The sequence below is a fragment of the Numenius arquata genome, chromosome 1 (assembly GCF_964106895.1).
Source record: "Numenius arquata chromosome 1, bNumArq3.hap1.1, whole genome shotgun sequence".
In the NCBI taxonomy this organism is placed as follows: domain Eukaryota; kingdom Metazoa; phylum Chordata; class Aves; order Charadriiformes; family Scolopacidae; genus Numenius; species Numenius arquata.
This window is the reverse complement of record NC_133576.1, coordinates 115,108,281-115,124,487: the sequence shown is the minus strand read 5'-3', so window position 1 is coordinate 115,124,487 and position 16,207 is coordinate 115,108,281. Positions and strand designations below refer to the sequence as shown.

Below are 16,207 nucleotides of genomic sequence, written 5' to 3'. Positions count from 1 at the left end.
GAGACCATCAGTGCAAAGTCTACCTGCTGGTGTGCAGTGGGCCAGGGTTTAGTTTTGTACCTACACCACAACAAGTGGAAAACACTGCCGAGCCAGCGCAGCTCTGGGGCGGAGCAAAAAGCTACAACCAGGGCACCCCCTAAGCTTAAGGTTTCCAGCAACTGCCTTTTCCCATCTTGAAGGTTAAGTGGCAACAAATAATAAAGCTATATGTCATTTATCACCCTGGGGCAAGTGACTGCAAGATAGAGTCTGTGTGTGTGTTCCGCCATTGTCCTTTAGAAAGCATTAGAAAAACCTAAAGCATGTAGACAATGCACGATGCCTCCTCTCCACGTATTCCCAGTTTTACCAAGCGTATGTGATGTTTAAACATAAGTGACTGTGTCCCAACTTCCTGCAAGTCTTTCTTCTTTTGTTACTGTAATATTTTTTCACATTACCCCACTCTTTCAGTTTACTCAAAATAAAAATGCTTTGAAAGATTCAGATGTAAAGAACCACAGTGTAGAACTTGATCCCAACAGATACAGTAGACACTTTTCAGACCTTACCCTTTCTTTCATTTACAATTTAAGCCACCACTGCTGTTGAACGCAGTCCCATCTTCCCATTGCAGCAGTCACTTTTTCATACCCCTTTTCCTTGCGTGCTGGTATATCAAAACAATGAACAGAACCAGGTGATTAATGCAGGGTAAATTTTTTTATTCTCCTGGAGCAGCTTCCCTGATCCGTTTTACCACACTGATGTACAAAATTTGCCCCTCTCGAGAGAAGGGGAGTGTAGGAAGGAGAAATAAACAAGTGGCCTGGAGGGGCTGGCGGTTTGTGAAAGGGGACAGAGAAGGGAGGTTTTTTGTTTGAAGGCAGTGAAGGTTCATGAAGGTTTACGGTGTTCACAAATCACCAGCCTTCATTTCAGTGTGCCAAAAACTTGTGCTTCCAGTAAGATGGAGGACACACTCTTTGGGAAGACAAAGTCCAAAAGGGAAAGTACCACATGCCTGTAACCCTGTTGTCAGTTTATAATCTCCACGATCATAAGAATTCTTCTTCTAGGCAGATAGACATCTTCTGACAGACTCTTTAGTTTTCCAGCTATATCTCCTACATCAAGAATTGTTTCATGAACCAGCTGTTAAATAGCAACTATTAACTTGTAAATGAGAGTAGGATAAAATACATGCTATTATCAACATAGATAAAATAACACTTTTTCTGCCTTTCAGCAAAAGTAATCAGAGAACCCTGGTGGGTTCTCATTTTACTCAGACTCCTTATTTGTAGCTTTTACACTCCAGCACACTTGCTGATAATGTATGAAGTATGAAATTAAAACTAAATCAATTGTCAGAATAAATGAAAAAGTACACTATGCAATGCATTATCCTCTGGTCTTTTATTGTATTTCTTCATTCACCTGCTAATACCTGAAATCCAGCCATTTACAATGAATCTTCCAGTCATCAGTGGGACTTAGCAGGCTTCCACTGTAAAACAGCGTTCACATTTCTCATGAGAGTTGGTATGTATAGTGTTGAAGGGCACCAGATACAAAAGCTGTCAGTCCACAACTATATTTGATTTCCATATGCTTATCCAAACTCACCTCCTGTGCTGGGAAATTAACACATGAAGTGCGAATTTTTGAATAGTTGCTTTGCTTTTTTTTTATAATCACGTTCATCAAGACTCACTTTGACGCAGAGGTTTATGTGGGAAAACTAGGATGTGGCTGCATGACTAATTTTTAAAGCCTGTGCACAGCTTCTCAGGAATGCAGCTGGATGTAACTCCTTAGTGGTTCGCTTGTGATGACTGAATTGAAATATATTGTAAAGCTTCTCTGCTCAAGAAACGTGAGCTCATTAGAAGTTGAGACTAGAGCTGAAGTATTAAGTGATTTGTCCTTTTATTCTCTTTTATTACCATTTTTGAGCAAATATTTTACATAAAATTAAGCAACAACTTAAAAACTTAGCTCATAAATTCAGGTGATAGTATCAGATCTCATTCCTATTCATTTACATTTATTAGCATAAATAGCAGCATTTGAAAAATGCCATTTGGCTTCCCTCCTTATTTTTGCAGGAATATGTATCATGTAGCAATTATTTAATTAGTACCTTGAAAATTAAAATTCCTCTATGCTATTCAAACCACATAGCAATTTGTAAATGTCTTACTTTTCAAAAGAAATTATTTTTTTTCTAAATTGAAATAAATTATAAACTTTTTTAAAGGCCACTACTTCCTTAGAAAGCTTTTTAGCATGCATGAGGAAAGTGCTATTTAATTTCACACTCAACTAATCCTGTAACAATTTTCTTTCAGGTACAAGATAAAAGGTTATTATTAATTCCTTAATAAAATAAAAAATAAGTTATAGCAGATATGTCTTTAACCTTGGACCAGCTTGAGTAATTTTTTTTCCTGAAAATAGCACAAATGCCGAGTGATAAATTGGCCTCTGGGAATTACTCGAGTCCTCCTCCCCTTTTTTTCACATCAGGTATCTCTGGAAACGTCTCTCTTGAACTACTTCTGGTTTTAGCATCAGTCAATCAATTTGAGTCCTCCTACTCCTTAACTACCGATGGCAAAAGTTGTCAAGATCTTATGTTAGCCACCTGAAATTTTAACTCCCTATTACACTGAAGTAATTTCACAAAGACTACACCTAGTTAAGATTCATGATGTATGCCAAATTGTCAGAAGTTCATATCATAAAGGCTTATTTGCTTTTTCCTATGTGCTTGGATTTGTGAAGAAAAAAAAATCTATCACTCTCCTTTGCAATGTAAAGCACCAGGAATTCCCTTGGACATACCATCTATTGCATTTATACCTTGCAAATAACCCTCTCTCTCAATTTACCAATTTCTCTCTTACCAGTTCTCAAACCCGCACCATATTACGGACCCCAGCTTCAATAGCTCTGGGCATTCTGTTTAAAAAGAAAATTAATTTGTATATGCTGTTATTCTCGTAAGACCCTCCTGGTCTTATTAGCAGATGTTGAAGCATTCCAGGCACCTAATGGACAAGTGTAGGTAAAAAAAGTAATTAGCTCTGGATGGCAATGGTGGCGGTGGTGGCACTAGTAATGGTAGTAGCAGTAACAGTCATAGTAGTAATGTCAGCTCTTCTTGAGAAGTAAGCTAGGCTTCTTTGTCATCACTACTTTTTTTCTCCAGACACTTAAAATTATATGTGTATGAATAACTCACCACTACCTTTAAAATCTGCTAGGAACACAGAAATACAAGGTAGCTTCTGGGTTTCTGAGTCCAATGTCTTCCTACAACAGGAAATACATAGGAGGCCATATCAGAAACACCTCAAGAAGAAAGTTTATCATCAGCAAATCAAGTTCCACCTGAAAATCAATTGGAGTTTCTTGACTCCAATGGTCCCATTTGAAAAAAAACTCTCAAAAATCTGTTTGATCAGTTGATCAGAAACCATCTTCCAAATGCCAGACTACATTTGTCATGGCTATTTTCTACCTATATGCTTTTTTCTAGCTCTGCCATTTAGCATGAACAGCTATTTTCCCAAACTGCTATTTACTCATACCTTGACAAAATGTGCAGCGCTGCAGGCAGATGCCAAGTAAATGGCACAACTCTGCCCGGTGTCCCTCTTAGGCAGGGTGAACACTTTTGGTTCATGACGCAAGCCAATCATTAGGAAGTATTAGGAAGACATGTCCGTTACAGGTGAGTCATACCATGAACTCTTTATTTCATGGGTGCTTTGATCCTTTCTCTGGCCTCTGCTGCAGAAAACTGCAGGTAACATGAAGCCTCAATATAGCAACTCATTCTTAATGAAGCTATTTGGTATGGGCTATTCAAGTATATGCGCAGACAAGTATAAAATGCATAGACATCACTTTTTGAAAGCTGTCATTTCCTGGAAGGATCCATTAAGGTAGAAGCATAGGGCAAAATTGCTATTAAAAAAAAATTAATTTACAGTCATTTTTTAAACACCTAATTTCCCCACTAGCCCGTATGTAACACTACTTCAAACAGCTACACACGGTCTCATTTAGTGAATATATGAGGACGAGGTCTGCATTATGTTTGCTAAAAGAACTAGGATTTCAATTCCATCTGCTGCTGGGTGTGTTTGATTTGTATATTAATTATGCCTGTTTGTAGCTGTAAATTTGCTCCAGATTAGTAGCTGATTGGCTCCGCACATGGATTCATTACACTGTGTGGCTCCCTTGCACTTTTATAGTTTTCAAATGATTCCATACTTATGCTTTTTAAACTGCTTTTAGTACCTCTCTTATTCAATGTGAGCTTTCAACCCTGTCTTATTCAGACAATTTTTTTCCCCTCAAGAGAAAACACGTTCCTTTGATTCTTCTCTTTGTGGCCCCTTTAGGCTGGTGTCACGTCAGCTTTGTCCATGGTACTACTCTAAAATATGACACAAAACTGCTGCTTCTCCCAGACTAACAGGGAAATTCAGAACATTCACATTCAGCATTTCCTTCATGGAATGACTTAAACTAATGGATTTAGGAATTACACCAGCACTCAGCAGGGCGTATATACCTATCCGTTCCTGTGCAAACTTTAAATGCTTGTCACGTCGAAATAAAACTCTCCCACATGTGGAACATTTTTGCTCTCGATCACCGAGTTTTCTCCCTGGTTTTCAAAATGCCCAAAAGTTCTGAGCTGTCACCTTTGTATTTAAGACCTGCAAGATAGGCTTGAAAATGCAACACATCTGAAATGAGCTGCATAAAAACCGCCTTTGTGTCTGTGTGTGGGAATGTTTGTGTACACTTAGAAAATAAATGTCGAAGAGGTCAAGCTGATTTCCCTCATATTTTAGGAAAAGAATCGCTCTGAGCTGAAAAATTGTATGCCAAGTTTCTGCCTGAAGCAAATTTTTACGATCAAATTAAAAACCTTTGAGACTAAGAGTTTATAATGGAAATACTAACACAGCTTTAACCATGGCAGCACTAGCAGGCACTGCAATAATATTAGGAAAGCTCTCCCTGCCCACAATCTAAACTAAATAAAAAAGATGCCATTTTCTAACATATACCCCAGGCTAGCAAATAACAATGATTTAATGTACTTGCCCTGTGGTAATATAGTAGCACTGCAAATCTCTGAGCCAATTTTTCTTTTCTTTTTTTTTTTTTTTTTTTTTCTTTTTAAACATATATGCCCCATAGGGAAAGGATTGCAATTTAGCTCTTATTTGTGGATATATCGCTTTCATTTTGACAATTCTTGAAAGCCTTCCTGCTGTCACACGCCACTCTATGTGAGCACCCAACTGAATAAAGACCCACCAGGCTTTTTTCAGGAGTTTATTCACAGGTTTGGCTTTGCTTATTGTAGTATGCACCACATTTAAATTAGATGAGGGCTACTGTAAAGCAATAACATTGTCAATGACTGGAATCTCACTTTCCCCTCTAACAGTCTGAAGCAAATTAATGTATTGGTTGTTCATTAACAAGTAAACAGTTTCTGCTACAATGTCAAGGAAAAGAATGTGTTCATTAATATGAACAATCTTCATCTACAAAGATGATTTACACAATGCATGTCATGAGATAGCTTTCCCCTAACTAGTACACTACCAAACTGAAAAGCTGATTCTTAGGACTTTCTTGAAATTACAATATTGTTTGTTTACCAATAAGAAAGACAGTCTCAGTCACCTATGCCACCATTGTAAGCTCTATAGTAAGTACTTAAAAAAAGAGAGATTTCTGGAATCACTTGTGGAATTAATAAAATTGATAACTACAGACTTACACTGCATCAATGATACATATTATTCCTGTGGTAAGTTAAGCTAAAAATAAGATTAATTTGGTTATAGAAATTCCTTAAACAACAACACTTAAATTATTTCAAACTTGAAATTTTTCAAGAATTTTCTGAAAAAATCAGCAAACACTGGCTAAAAAAGCAAAGCAGTTTGGATACACCAATGTAATCAGCATGCCTAGTGCTTTTCTGTTAACCCTCTGAGTAGAACCATAGTATTCTGGATTTTTTGTACATTAATGCTATGAAAATTATTAACTTACAGAAATATTATTTTATATGTCATGACTTAATAAATCATGTTCTAAATAGATTTGGGCTAGACACCTCATCTAGCGAGTGATTCATCCATCCTAGAATTTTAATTATCTGCTAGAGAAGCCAGTCTCTAGCAACTATAAGGGAAGCTTAGATGATTGCCCTAGATTAGATGCTTAACTCTTAGATGGATACATCTAGATGAGACAAGGCCCAGCTCAGTACCGCTAATCCTGTGCTATCACCTACCAGTACTACATTTTCACATCAAAGTTTGCTTACTGCATGTAAGCTCACTAGAATATTGCACTTAGATTGGAGTCCACGTTATCCACACACACATTTAATTGAGAGGGATTAAGCTGGAAGTGACCCTGTTCTACTCTTCTCAGACCGACAGGCATCTCCAGAGACCAAATATTAGATGACCCGAATCACCCTTTGGAAGAGCTCCTCTCCATCTCCTTGGTGATAGACGGTACCTACCACGACTGCCATCCATCTCAGCTAACTACATAGGCTTGGTGGGAGGAAGTTGGCCTTGTACATGTAATAAGCATTAAAAAAAATATGTTGTCACATTTAGCACTAGTACGATGCAATGATTCAAAAGGGAAATGAAGAAAGAAGTCAGGAGGACTGGTAGGTATTACAGTAAAATGACCACAGTGTGCTATGTGCTCTCCCCAATTATCGCATTAGAAATAGTCTGTTATCTTTGATTTCGTCTTTTCACTGGTGTTTCAAGTATTTTTAGGGCCATGTATTCTGTCTTCACTTACCCCCAGGAATTCAGAGGTTAGACAAAAAAAGGGGCAGTCACTGCCAAACAAGCCCAAACCACGATTATTTCCATGAAACTATACACATATATAGTTATATTTAAATATATATATGGATATACTTAAAACCATCATGGAAACCACTTTTAAAACAGTTTAAATACTCAGATACCTCTCCCTGAAGCCTGAAAAGAGGCTATCAGCAATTTGAAACCTAGTCTCTCACAGATCCAAAAATAACTCAAAATAAATTTTTATAGCTATGTTCATAAAACATAAACCAAAGATCAGAAACATATAAGATGCTGGGGATGAGTAGGGATTTCAGTATATACAGGATTATTTTTACATGCATTTTAAGTAGTACAAGATGGTATGAGATGAAGGAGCCAAACATCTTATTTTAATGATAACCCTGTATTCCAAAGCAGAGCAAAGGTGATAGAAAAATCCCAGATGGGTTTTTGAATAATATTTCTCACGCACAAGGTGAAGCTATTTTTTTTTCTCCTGACTCCCCTCTCTAATTAAGAAGAATAAACCTTGGCCTTTGCTTTAAGATTGCCAAATTTGCCCAATAGTCAAGGAGCATGTGGTATTAATGGACACCCAAATGTATGTCTTGCATTTACATGGTTGAGCTGTATCTCTTCTAAAGGAAAGGCTGTGATATAATGTGGGAAGGGCAATGCTGGAAAAACATCTGCCAGATCCTGACCTACTCTAAATTGATGAAGGTGAAGTGGGAAGGGGGGATTTACCTTGGCTGAGGGCTTGGTTCTATTGAAAAATAATCCCTGTCCTACCCAAATGTGATCAAACTACAACCATTAACATCACAATGGCAGTGACTGTGCCCTATCTACCAAGGGTCGTCTCTCCGCAACAACTTTAGCGTTGGATGGGCATGGTCCAGGATCTGCTACAGACACAGCCCTTTCCCAGAGCCCACAGTCCGAGAATTTATGTATGGCAGTTCCTTTATCCCTTTACCTCTTGGCCCGTGGAGTTCTCCAACAAGATATCTGTTCACTTCACTTGGGTTAAGATGTTGTTACTCAGATTCCAGACAGAGCAACTGAGGCCATTCATAGGCTTTCTTTCCACGGATGTACATTCATCAGAGTCTCCTGATGACTCAGAGTGAGATTCATTCTACTAAACTCGTAATCTGAAGTGTGGTGTCTGATGTGAGCTTCCACCAGCTGTTCCTTCTACAGTCAGTGGAGTGAGAGCAATATGGGTATCAAAGCATGAGTCCTGTCTGAAATGTGTGCCCATGATGAGTGAGATGAATCAAACCTGGAAATGCTCAGCTCTCTGTATTACTGGAGATCTAGTTGAGACTAAATGTCTCAGTTCTAGATTATTAACATTGGGTGAAATTAACTGCATTCTGTATGAAATACTTGTACCACTTGTGTGAAGACTCATAAGATAAAATTCATGTATTTAAAATCTTCAGAGCTTTTAATATATAAATTTTCATGACTGAGACAATGAGAGATGCAATTCAAAGGATGGAGAAACAAAACAATTTAAACGTTTCTTGAAATATGGTTCAACCGATACTTCCAACTAGAAATGCAAAAGAGCATTACACTAGCTCCCACAACCTGCAGGTACTCATTCGCTGCCACAACTGCTCGTAGGGACAGTTCCATGAGCAAACACAACTCAGAATGGAAATGGCTCTGTGGGCAGCTTGCCCTGTCCTTACAAAACTTACTTATACTTCCCAGCGTGATCAGAAAAGTCTGCATATTGATATTTCTAGCTGTATGACATGAAAGAAAGAGAAAGAGTAAGAGAAAAAGAGTAGGGAGAAAGAGAGAGGAAACCACATTTATGTGACTTTTCAAAAACACCATGAAAATATTTTAACATTAGAGGGGAAAACTTCAATTTTATATGAGTAATAACAGAAAGTACAAATTTTATAGTGTTGTTTTTTACTTTAGAATAGGATTTTGGAAGTTTCCTTTTTCATTCAAGTGAAATTCTGAGTGATTTTATAATAATTTTCCTTTCAAATTATCGTATCTGAAGCAAGAGTCTATGAAGTGTAATATTTCTGTGGAAGCCAACTTTATGATAATGGTTAAATAAAATGCCATAATGCTGTGTTGAGGTTTTAACAAACCAGAAATATGTATACTCTGTGTAAACACCCATTTTATTAAATATTACAAATAGAACTGGTGAATCATTTTTAATTTCTCCATTCTAAGACAAAACTTTTGCTAATTCAGTTTAGGCTTTAGACATATATTAAATGACTTGTATTTTCCCCGATTTAGAAGTACTCTAGCTATTTTAAGGGTAATTGTCATCAATGTTAATCTTTAAAAATGTCTCTCCCGGAATAACCAGGTCATGCTGAGAGGATGCCTGTACATTTCTGAATGTGAGGCAAAGGAACCAGGAACTTCTCAACTAGATCATTACATACCATTACATGACAGAACGTGTCCTCAAGCCATTTCTCAAGACTCTGCATTGTCATTAGCAGCAAACGATATAGAAGCAACCTTTTGTGGCCATCATCATGTCATCTTCTGTAAACTATGAGGCTGCCCTAAACTGAATTTCCCATTTAGCCTGCATAATATCCTCCAACAACAGTCACTCCCTGTGGAAGTACGATGCAGGTTTAGAACGAGATGCTGTAGAAGATGCTGTTTGTTTAATTTTATTTTCATTTTTAAAGCCTACATTTGTAACCCCTAAGCAATAGTGCGTTTGGTACTGTTTTGGCCAGAAACAGGCAAGGAACTTTAGGGTAGTATAAAAGATATGTGCGTATAAAAGCAAAAAAGCCAGAATAAAGCCCTAATGTGGGTTGTCAAGATTTAAGCTGATCGTTTACTCAGAGGGTTAACATGTGCTAAAATTACATACTGCAGTTCCTAGCTTCACTGATGAAAACATTCACTGCTTCTATCTTTAAATAAAAAAGCAAAATAGCCTTAACCCTTTGAGGATCATATTAGCAGCAAGTTGCAATCTAAACAGAGAACAAGTATTTCAATCAATTAGGAAATTATTCTTACAAAGATTCTGTGAGCACCCTTTTGTGTTCCACCATCCCAGCATTTACCGCTGGACAGATCAGCTGTAATCACTTCACACAGGGTCTGAAGGATTTTCAGGGTCTCAAAGGGTTAAAGCCAAGACTTTTGAGTAAAAGTGTTTTATTAAAAGGGTGAGTTAGGTGAGCGAACAGTCTCGGATGAACTTGGTGAATAGTCTTCCGATTCGGAGTTGAGTTCTGGTGGAGCTTGCTGTGCCTTATAACGTCCCCTCACATCCTGGTTGCGTCTTCGTCTGAAAACCTGCCTCTCCTTATCAAGAGCGGTGGTCTGGCAGGGGCATAAAATAAGAATAAATGAAATTAGGCTGTGTGTGAAATGCAAAGCTAATGAAAACCATGAGTTTTTATGTGGCCTGCAAATACCAGGGATAATAAATGTTCAGACCAAATTAAACCTGTTCTGTCTCAGTCAGGTCTGAAAGGTTGAGCCCACAACATAGCTAAATGCTTTAAAAAGTGCATTTCCCAAACCTTAAGAGGTAGGGTGACATCATCAAGCAGTTACAGTACCATATATATGGATGCCATATGTTCTACTTCTGGATGGTCTTAATTTCATCCTTTAATAGATTCAAATTTCAAGCCAAATACCAACTGACCTTCCCCCACCCTTCTCAAAGTATAAATCTGTTTCTACAGGCAAGGCAGAGATGTACGCTTGTCTTTGATTTGACCTAATGAAGGCTGATACACACTCACCCATGTTCAAGTCAGTGCAATCGGCTAACAAAGATGGATTGTGATGAAGTTGTCAGACAAGAGAGAAAAACAAACACCGACAGGAGGTAGCCCAGCTCTTTGACACCTCCTCATGTCGCTCAATGGATGTTCTTAGGGAGAACGCTGAAGAGCTCTGACGGAAAGACCCGTCTAGCCTGACCACCCTGTCTCCTCCTGTTATCTGAGGTCTATCAAATTAAATACTCCACAAATTTTATCTAGGTCTACCTAGAGTATCTAGAAAAGGGGAAGAAGAGCTTTTACTTGGTGGGCTTTGTAATTTGATCATTTTCTGTCACTGTTGAGAATGCAAGTCTTAATAAGACGTCTGTGACTTCTAGCCATATCCTTTCTTCTGCTTTGTCTGCCACATTTACAAGGGGAAACTGCAATCCAGGTAAGGGCAGCCTGACTCTGGCCAATGACTTCAAGCATGGGGCTGGGTTTTGCTGTTTTCTTGATTACAGTGTCTTAGACTGCAGTCCCCAAAATCGCTGTAAAATTACAATTTCAACAGGATGGCCTTGATTCAGTAAGAGCACTTTGACACACAGTTAACTGTTTTCTGAAGCAGGGCTGCCTTCTTAAAACATGGCCTGTGGGGTTTTTGTGGAAAAAGCAAAAAGGAAAAAGGCAGGTGGCTAGTAAGGTGACATACAAAATACAAACAAGTATCTGATCATGGCACTGGAGGCAAAGATAACTTTGAGAACTGAATGGGTTTAACTGCTAAGGCTTGTAAAATTTGTCTCTAGTATGAAAATCTCCATTTAAAAAGAATGCAGTCAAAAGGCTATTCTGCTTCAAAGGATTTATTGTTTTCTCTTGAGATATACATGACTGATTTCTCTAGAAAATTTACCAGTTATAGTGCGAGCCTCATAGGAGAGCAGAGATGTATTTATAGCCAACATATTTTTGAGAACAAAATGAAAACTAAATCCATCATACCAGTGCAGAATAGCATTATAGCAATCCCTGCTTTAAAATAATGCAATCAGCATTCAATAATGATGTAATAGAGACAGAAAGATGGACAAGAGTACAGAGCTACTATAGCAAATGGATTTAGTTAGGTTAAATTGCTGAACTATTATTTTTATGTCTAGAACCTACATAGTACTACCTTAAAGGGGTAAAATAATTAACTTCGATAAGGTCATCCCTGTATTTTAAATAATAATTGCTACAAAATCCAGCACTTCTCATCTGCTGAGAATTTCTTTGTTTACTGCTAATCTTTTGGTTAAGAGCTCTAATTAGTATTTTCAATGCCTTCTACATTTCTTAGCCTTGAACCAATGCAGTTTTTGATTATTTTTTAATGTGAAACAGAAGAGTACCTCGATCTTTTACACACAGTGAATATACTGCATACAGTATGTAATTCTGTGTGAAAATTGAAAAGAATGGCATATATTACCATTCTATAAAATACAGATTTCCATTTAAAATATTTTTTATGCTTACAGGAAATAAGCATTTATTTAAAGTTTAAACCACATCACATCATCCTGTGGTAATAGATACTCTCCTCTGAGAAAGTTAAACATTTCTGGCCCAATAAATAAAAATACTTGTATTAAGTTCAAAATTTATTTTTAAAATCTGCTACATGAGAATGGTAAATGTATATGTAAAAAACTAAAGGTATTTAAAATTAGATAAGTTACACTGAAGTGAATACTCTTGAATAAAAGATTTTTTTTGAAATTTAACCTAGGATATTGCTTTTTTTTAAAGGACAAATATGAGGTCGCAAAACTAGCTAGATAATTAAATATCAGGACACCATTTTAAAGATGTCTTTAAAGAAACAACGCTAAGATACTACTTTTCTAATATTTTTGGGAAACCTTTGGGGGCTTTTGTTTAAAGGCACCTCCTACCTTGTTAATCAAAAATGTTAAGGAAAAAACCCTGACCATCTGACCTAATCCAGTACCTTATGCTGTAGTTTGTAGGACCAAATATTCCTGGCTTCCTAAGCCTTCAGAACTTCCTGAGATATTTGGAGGCTATGTTTTTCTTTATATTTTTATCCCAAGTCTCTCTTGAACTTGATCTAATTGGTCTTTATAAAGGCATGTTTGTAGACTCAGGGGCATTATTGTGGTTACTCTCCTGGGCTGAGAGACATTCAGAACCTTTCTCACCCAAAGAGCTTATCGAACAAAAATGTATGAAGTCACAGAGAGCTAAATAAAGGAGTATTTATCTAGTGAAAGCAAAAATATGTGGATCATATTCTAACATTTAGTGTTTCATATGTCAGAACCACAAAACACGTTAGTTCTGGCCACAGACAGAGCACTCACAAACCCTACAGAACTTGCAAGACCGGGCTTATTCTGCCCAATGTTACGATGATGTTTTGCATTTTCAATGTCTGTTATACTGCCAGGCAGTATGGCCACTTTGTGTTCTGCACAAATGCTAGTTCTCATTTAATGAGGTCACGGTTATTTTTTTTATCTCAAAAGAATTTCAAAATGTGATAGATTAATGCTTTGGAACACTGGAGAGATGGTAAAATACACCTGAGTAATGACTGCGTGTATTTTCTAAGCACAATTTTCACCTACTGTACCCTCGTGTGCATGTAGGCATATTCCAAAAATCAGCTTTTTCATTATTATCACTGTTTTCATAACAAAGCCCTCTTATATGCATTGCCTTGGTTTAATAGATTTATTATTTCATCTACTATTCAGCTGGGTGGTTCGCCGATGCATGAACCAGTCCATTATGGATTTCCAGGGCATTTCTACTTTAAGCTACTCTTTCAATAAATAATAAGAGGATCTGAAGTGCACTTATGCTTCACAGGGCTGCAAATCCCAGATTTTCATTATCACATTTTGACTTTTTTTTTCCCAGCTCGAGGTGAGAATGAGAACTTTGAGCACTATATGATAGCAATGGCAACTAAAATGTAAGGATAGCATTCTTATTTAAGACATGCGACTGTCCTCTTACAATCCATCTGAGGAAACGAAGAGCTTCTTATCCAGCAGCAGATAAGTGGATTGCCTCTAATAGTTTGGTGCTGATGGGTCTGAAGCACTTCATTAAGCACTAGCGTATTTTGCATCAACATTTAGTAATCCTGACACCCGGTACCAAATGGTTAACAAGCCATTTTTGGAAATGCATTTAATTTGAAGTAATGGAGCATTATTTTTAAAATCATTGTTTCTGTCACCTACATACTAAGGTGCAGTTAGCATTTTTCCAGGATTTTGCCACAGGGAGTGTCTTCTTCCTGATTTCTATGTCTTGATGTTGCAGGACTCCTGAGCCATGCAAACTCTTTTTTCTTGGAAAACACTGAACTCTGTGTTTATGAACAGACATTCAAAACATACAACTGCTTTGATATATATGTTGGATTTGCAGTGGGAAGCACCTTATGTTAGCTGCAGGGAGATATTTTCTGTCAGGTCAGTAATTATTGGATTGAAGTAACTGCATTTTATGAATGCGAGCACTGACTGTTTTTCTTTTCACTTGTCTTAATTTACTGCTGGCCACCAAATATAGATATATATTCCTTTCATTAATAAAAGAACATTATTGTGCATTTTGCCTCTTAGCCCATCCATTATTCATACCAGCCAGGAGACTGAACTGGGGATGCAGCTGTTCACGCATTAATCTAAGAAGCCCTTCCTTTCAGTCGCTTTCATTCTGCAGGAGCATATTTGCTATTCGTTTGCAATTTTTGTGGTGCTTTTTTTAGTGTGTGGAATTACATGGGCATATGTATCGGAACACTGGTATTTCTCTTTCAGTGCATTCTTTTATATACATATACGTGTATGCACGTATTTAAATGCTCACACCTAGGCAATTTTATCCTATTTCCTTCAGCTTCTGGCTAGTGACCTTGATATGTTGAGATATGTAACAGCAGGTTTCCCCACTGTAAAAATGAGCATTAAATAATGCTCGTGGCACGAGCCAGGCAGCCCTTCAGTCTGACCTTTTTTTATTTTTTCCATGGGTTTCTCAGGTTATATATATATATGTATGTATATATATATATATACGTGTGAGATTGATTCATGATTCAAGGCACTTTTTGGAGAGTACTTCAAACTTAGCAATGCACCTCAGCCCAGGAGTGAAAGACACGTTATTTTTAGCCCCTCAGGCACAAGCTATAACTAAGTCAAGTTACACGGTGATTTGGAGACGTGCAAATGACCACATCGAGGGGACAAATTAATCGAGTGGATTTGAACCTAGACCTCCAAATACAAAAGGCCAGTCCTTTAGCGAACCATGTAACTTCGGGCATGAAACTTAGCTAAAATGAAAGTAAAAAAGAAAGAAAACCAAATCAATTTGATGTATGCTTTGTATTGTATTGGTGAGTGAATACAAAGACATGTATTCTACACATATAAGTGCTGAATTCATATTGCTATATTTAAGATTGTGTTTACTCTTTGACATTCCCCCTTTTTAAAGACAGGATTCCTCAGCTGGTTTCAATTACATGTGGAAGAGACTTAGTGCCAAGTTGTTTGCATGGGTGAATTTTATTTATAGTTTGTAAATCAGTTGTGGTTTTCTTAGTCAAAGAGCAGGAGAAGAGCTTTTAAATAAGCTTAGATGTTTGCCTGTTTTTACCAAGATTCCATTTACAGAGGATTTTACGGTATTAAAAATGGCACTTTACAGATAGCAAGACTGATTCCTAACTTCCTTGTCCCATTGTCAAGATATCTGGCTGTAACTTTTGAATTGAAAGTGTATTGTGTCCACTTGGGACAGGTGTAAGTAAATTGACAGACACAGAGTAATGGGAATTAGGAACCAAAGACAGAGGATGGAACTATGGACTTTCAAATGAGCTATTCAGATACTTTTTTTTAAACTGTGACAGCGAGAACAGTGTTTTTAAAATCCAGTATTTTATGAATTTAGTATTGACTGGATTGATGATTTCATTAAGCATCTAATGTAACTTGTCTCCTTGCTATTGTCATTACATAGATAAGATCATTAATGACTTTCCCATACATTTCCTGGGTTTTATTTTGCTTCTTTAGCTTTTATATAGTGTCTGCGGATACATAAAAAATAACATATCCTAACATTTTATACTAATCTTATATAGTATAAGATTATACGTATACTAATATTTTATGTTAGATACACCCACTGGTGCTCCCTTGATATTCTGAATCAGCCCAGAAAAGGCAGAAAATTCAGGCCATTTGGTCACTAGCAGATTAAAATAATGTTAAGATGCAGACATAAACCAGAACCAGTGAGGAAATTCAGGGTCAAAGAAAACATTGGTAAGTTATGCAAAGTATTGCCTTCAAAATGTGCTGCTGGTAGGAGGAACAGGTAACGCAGCTGAAGAAGGCTATGGACTGGATACTGCAACATTTGGGGCTAAGGGGAGGACTTGAAATACTTTCACTTTTAATATTCTGGCTTAGTTATAAGAAAGCAAAAAAATGGAGTCACACAAACAGTTAAAAGCCTCAGTTAAGTACATCTTAAAGAAAAGTT

The 16,207-nt window shown here is 37.2% G+C and overlaps 1 protein-coding gene across 2 annotated transcripts in view; it reads right to left on the bottom strand.

Annotated features, from left to right (window-relative positions):
* Nucleotides 1–9,020: 9,020 nt before the first annotated feature.
* The window catches only part of DCLK1 (doublecortin like kinase 1), a 248,884-nt gene continuing 241,697 nt past the window's right edge, over nucleotides 9,021–16,207 (bottom strand). Inside the window, exon 16 of one of the 2 annotated variants that reach the window (XM_074163010.1) lies at nucleotides 9,021–10,223. In XM_074163010.1, the coding sequence (XP_074019111.1) occupies nucleotides 10,059–10,223 (165 nt within the window). In that variant the 3' untranslated portion in view covers nucleotides 9,021–10,058. The remainder of the gene's footprint in view (nucleotides 10,224–16,207) is intronic. The other variant, XM_074163814.1, reaches the window with a different exon arrangement.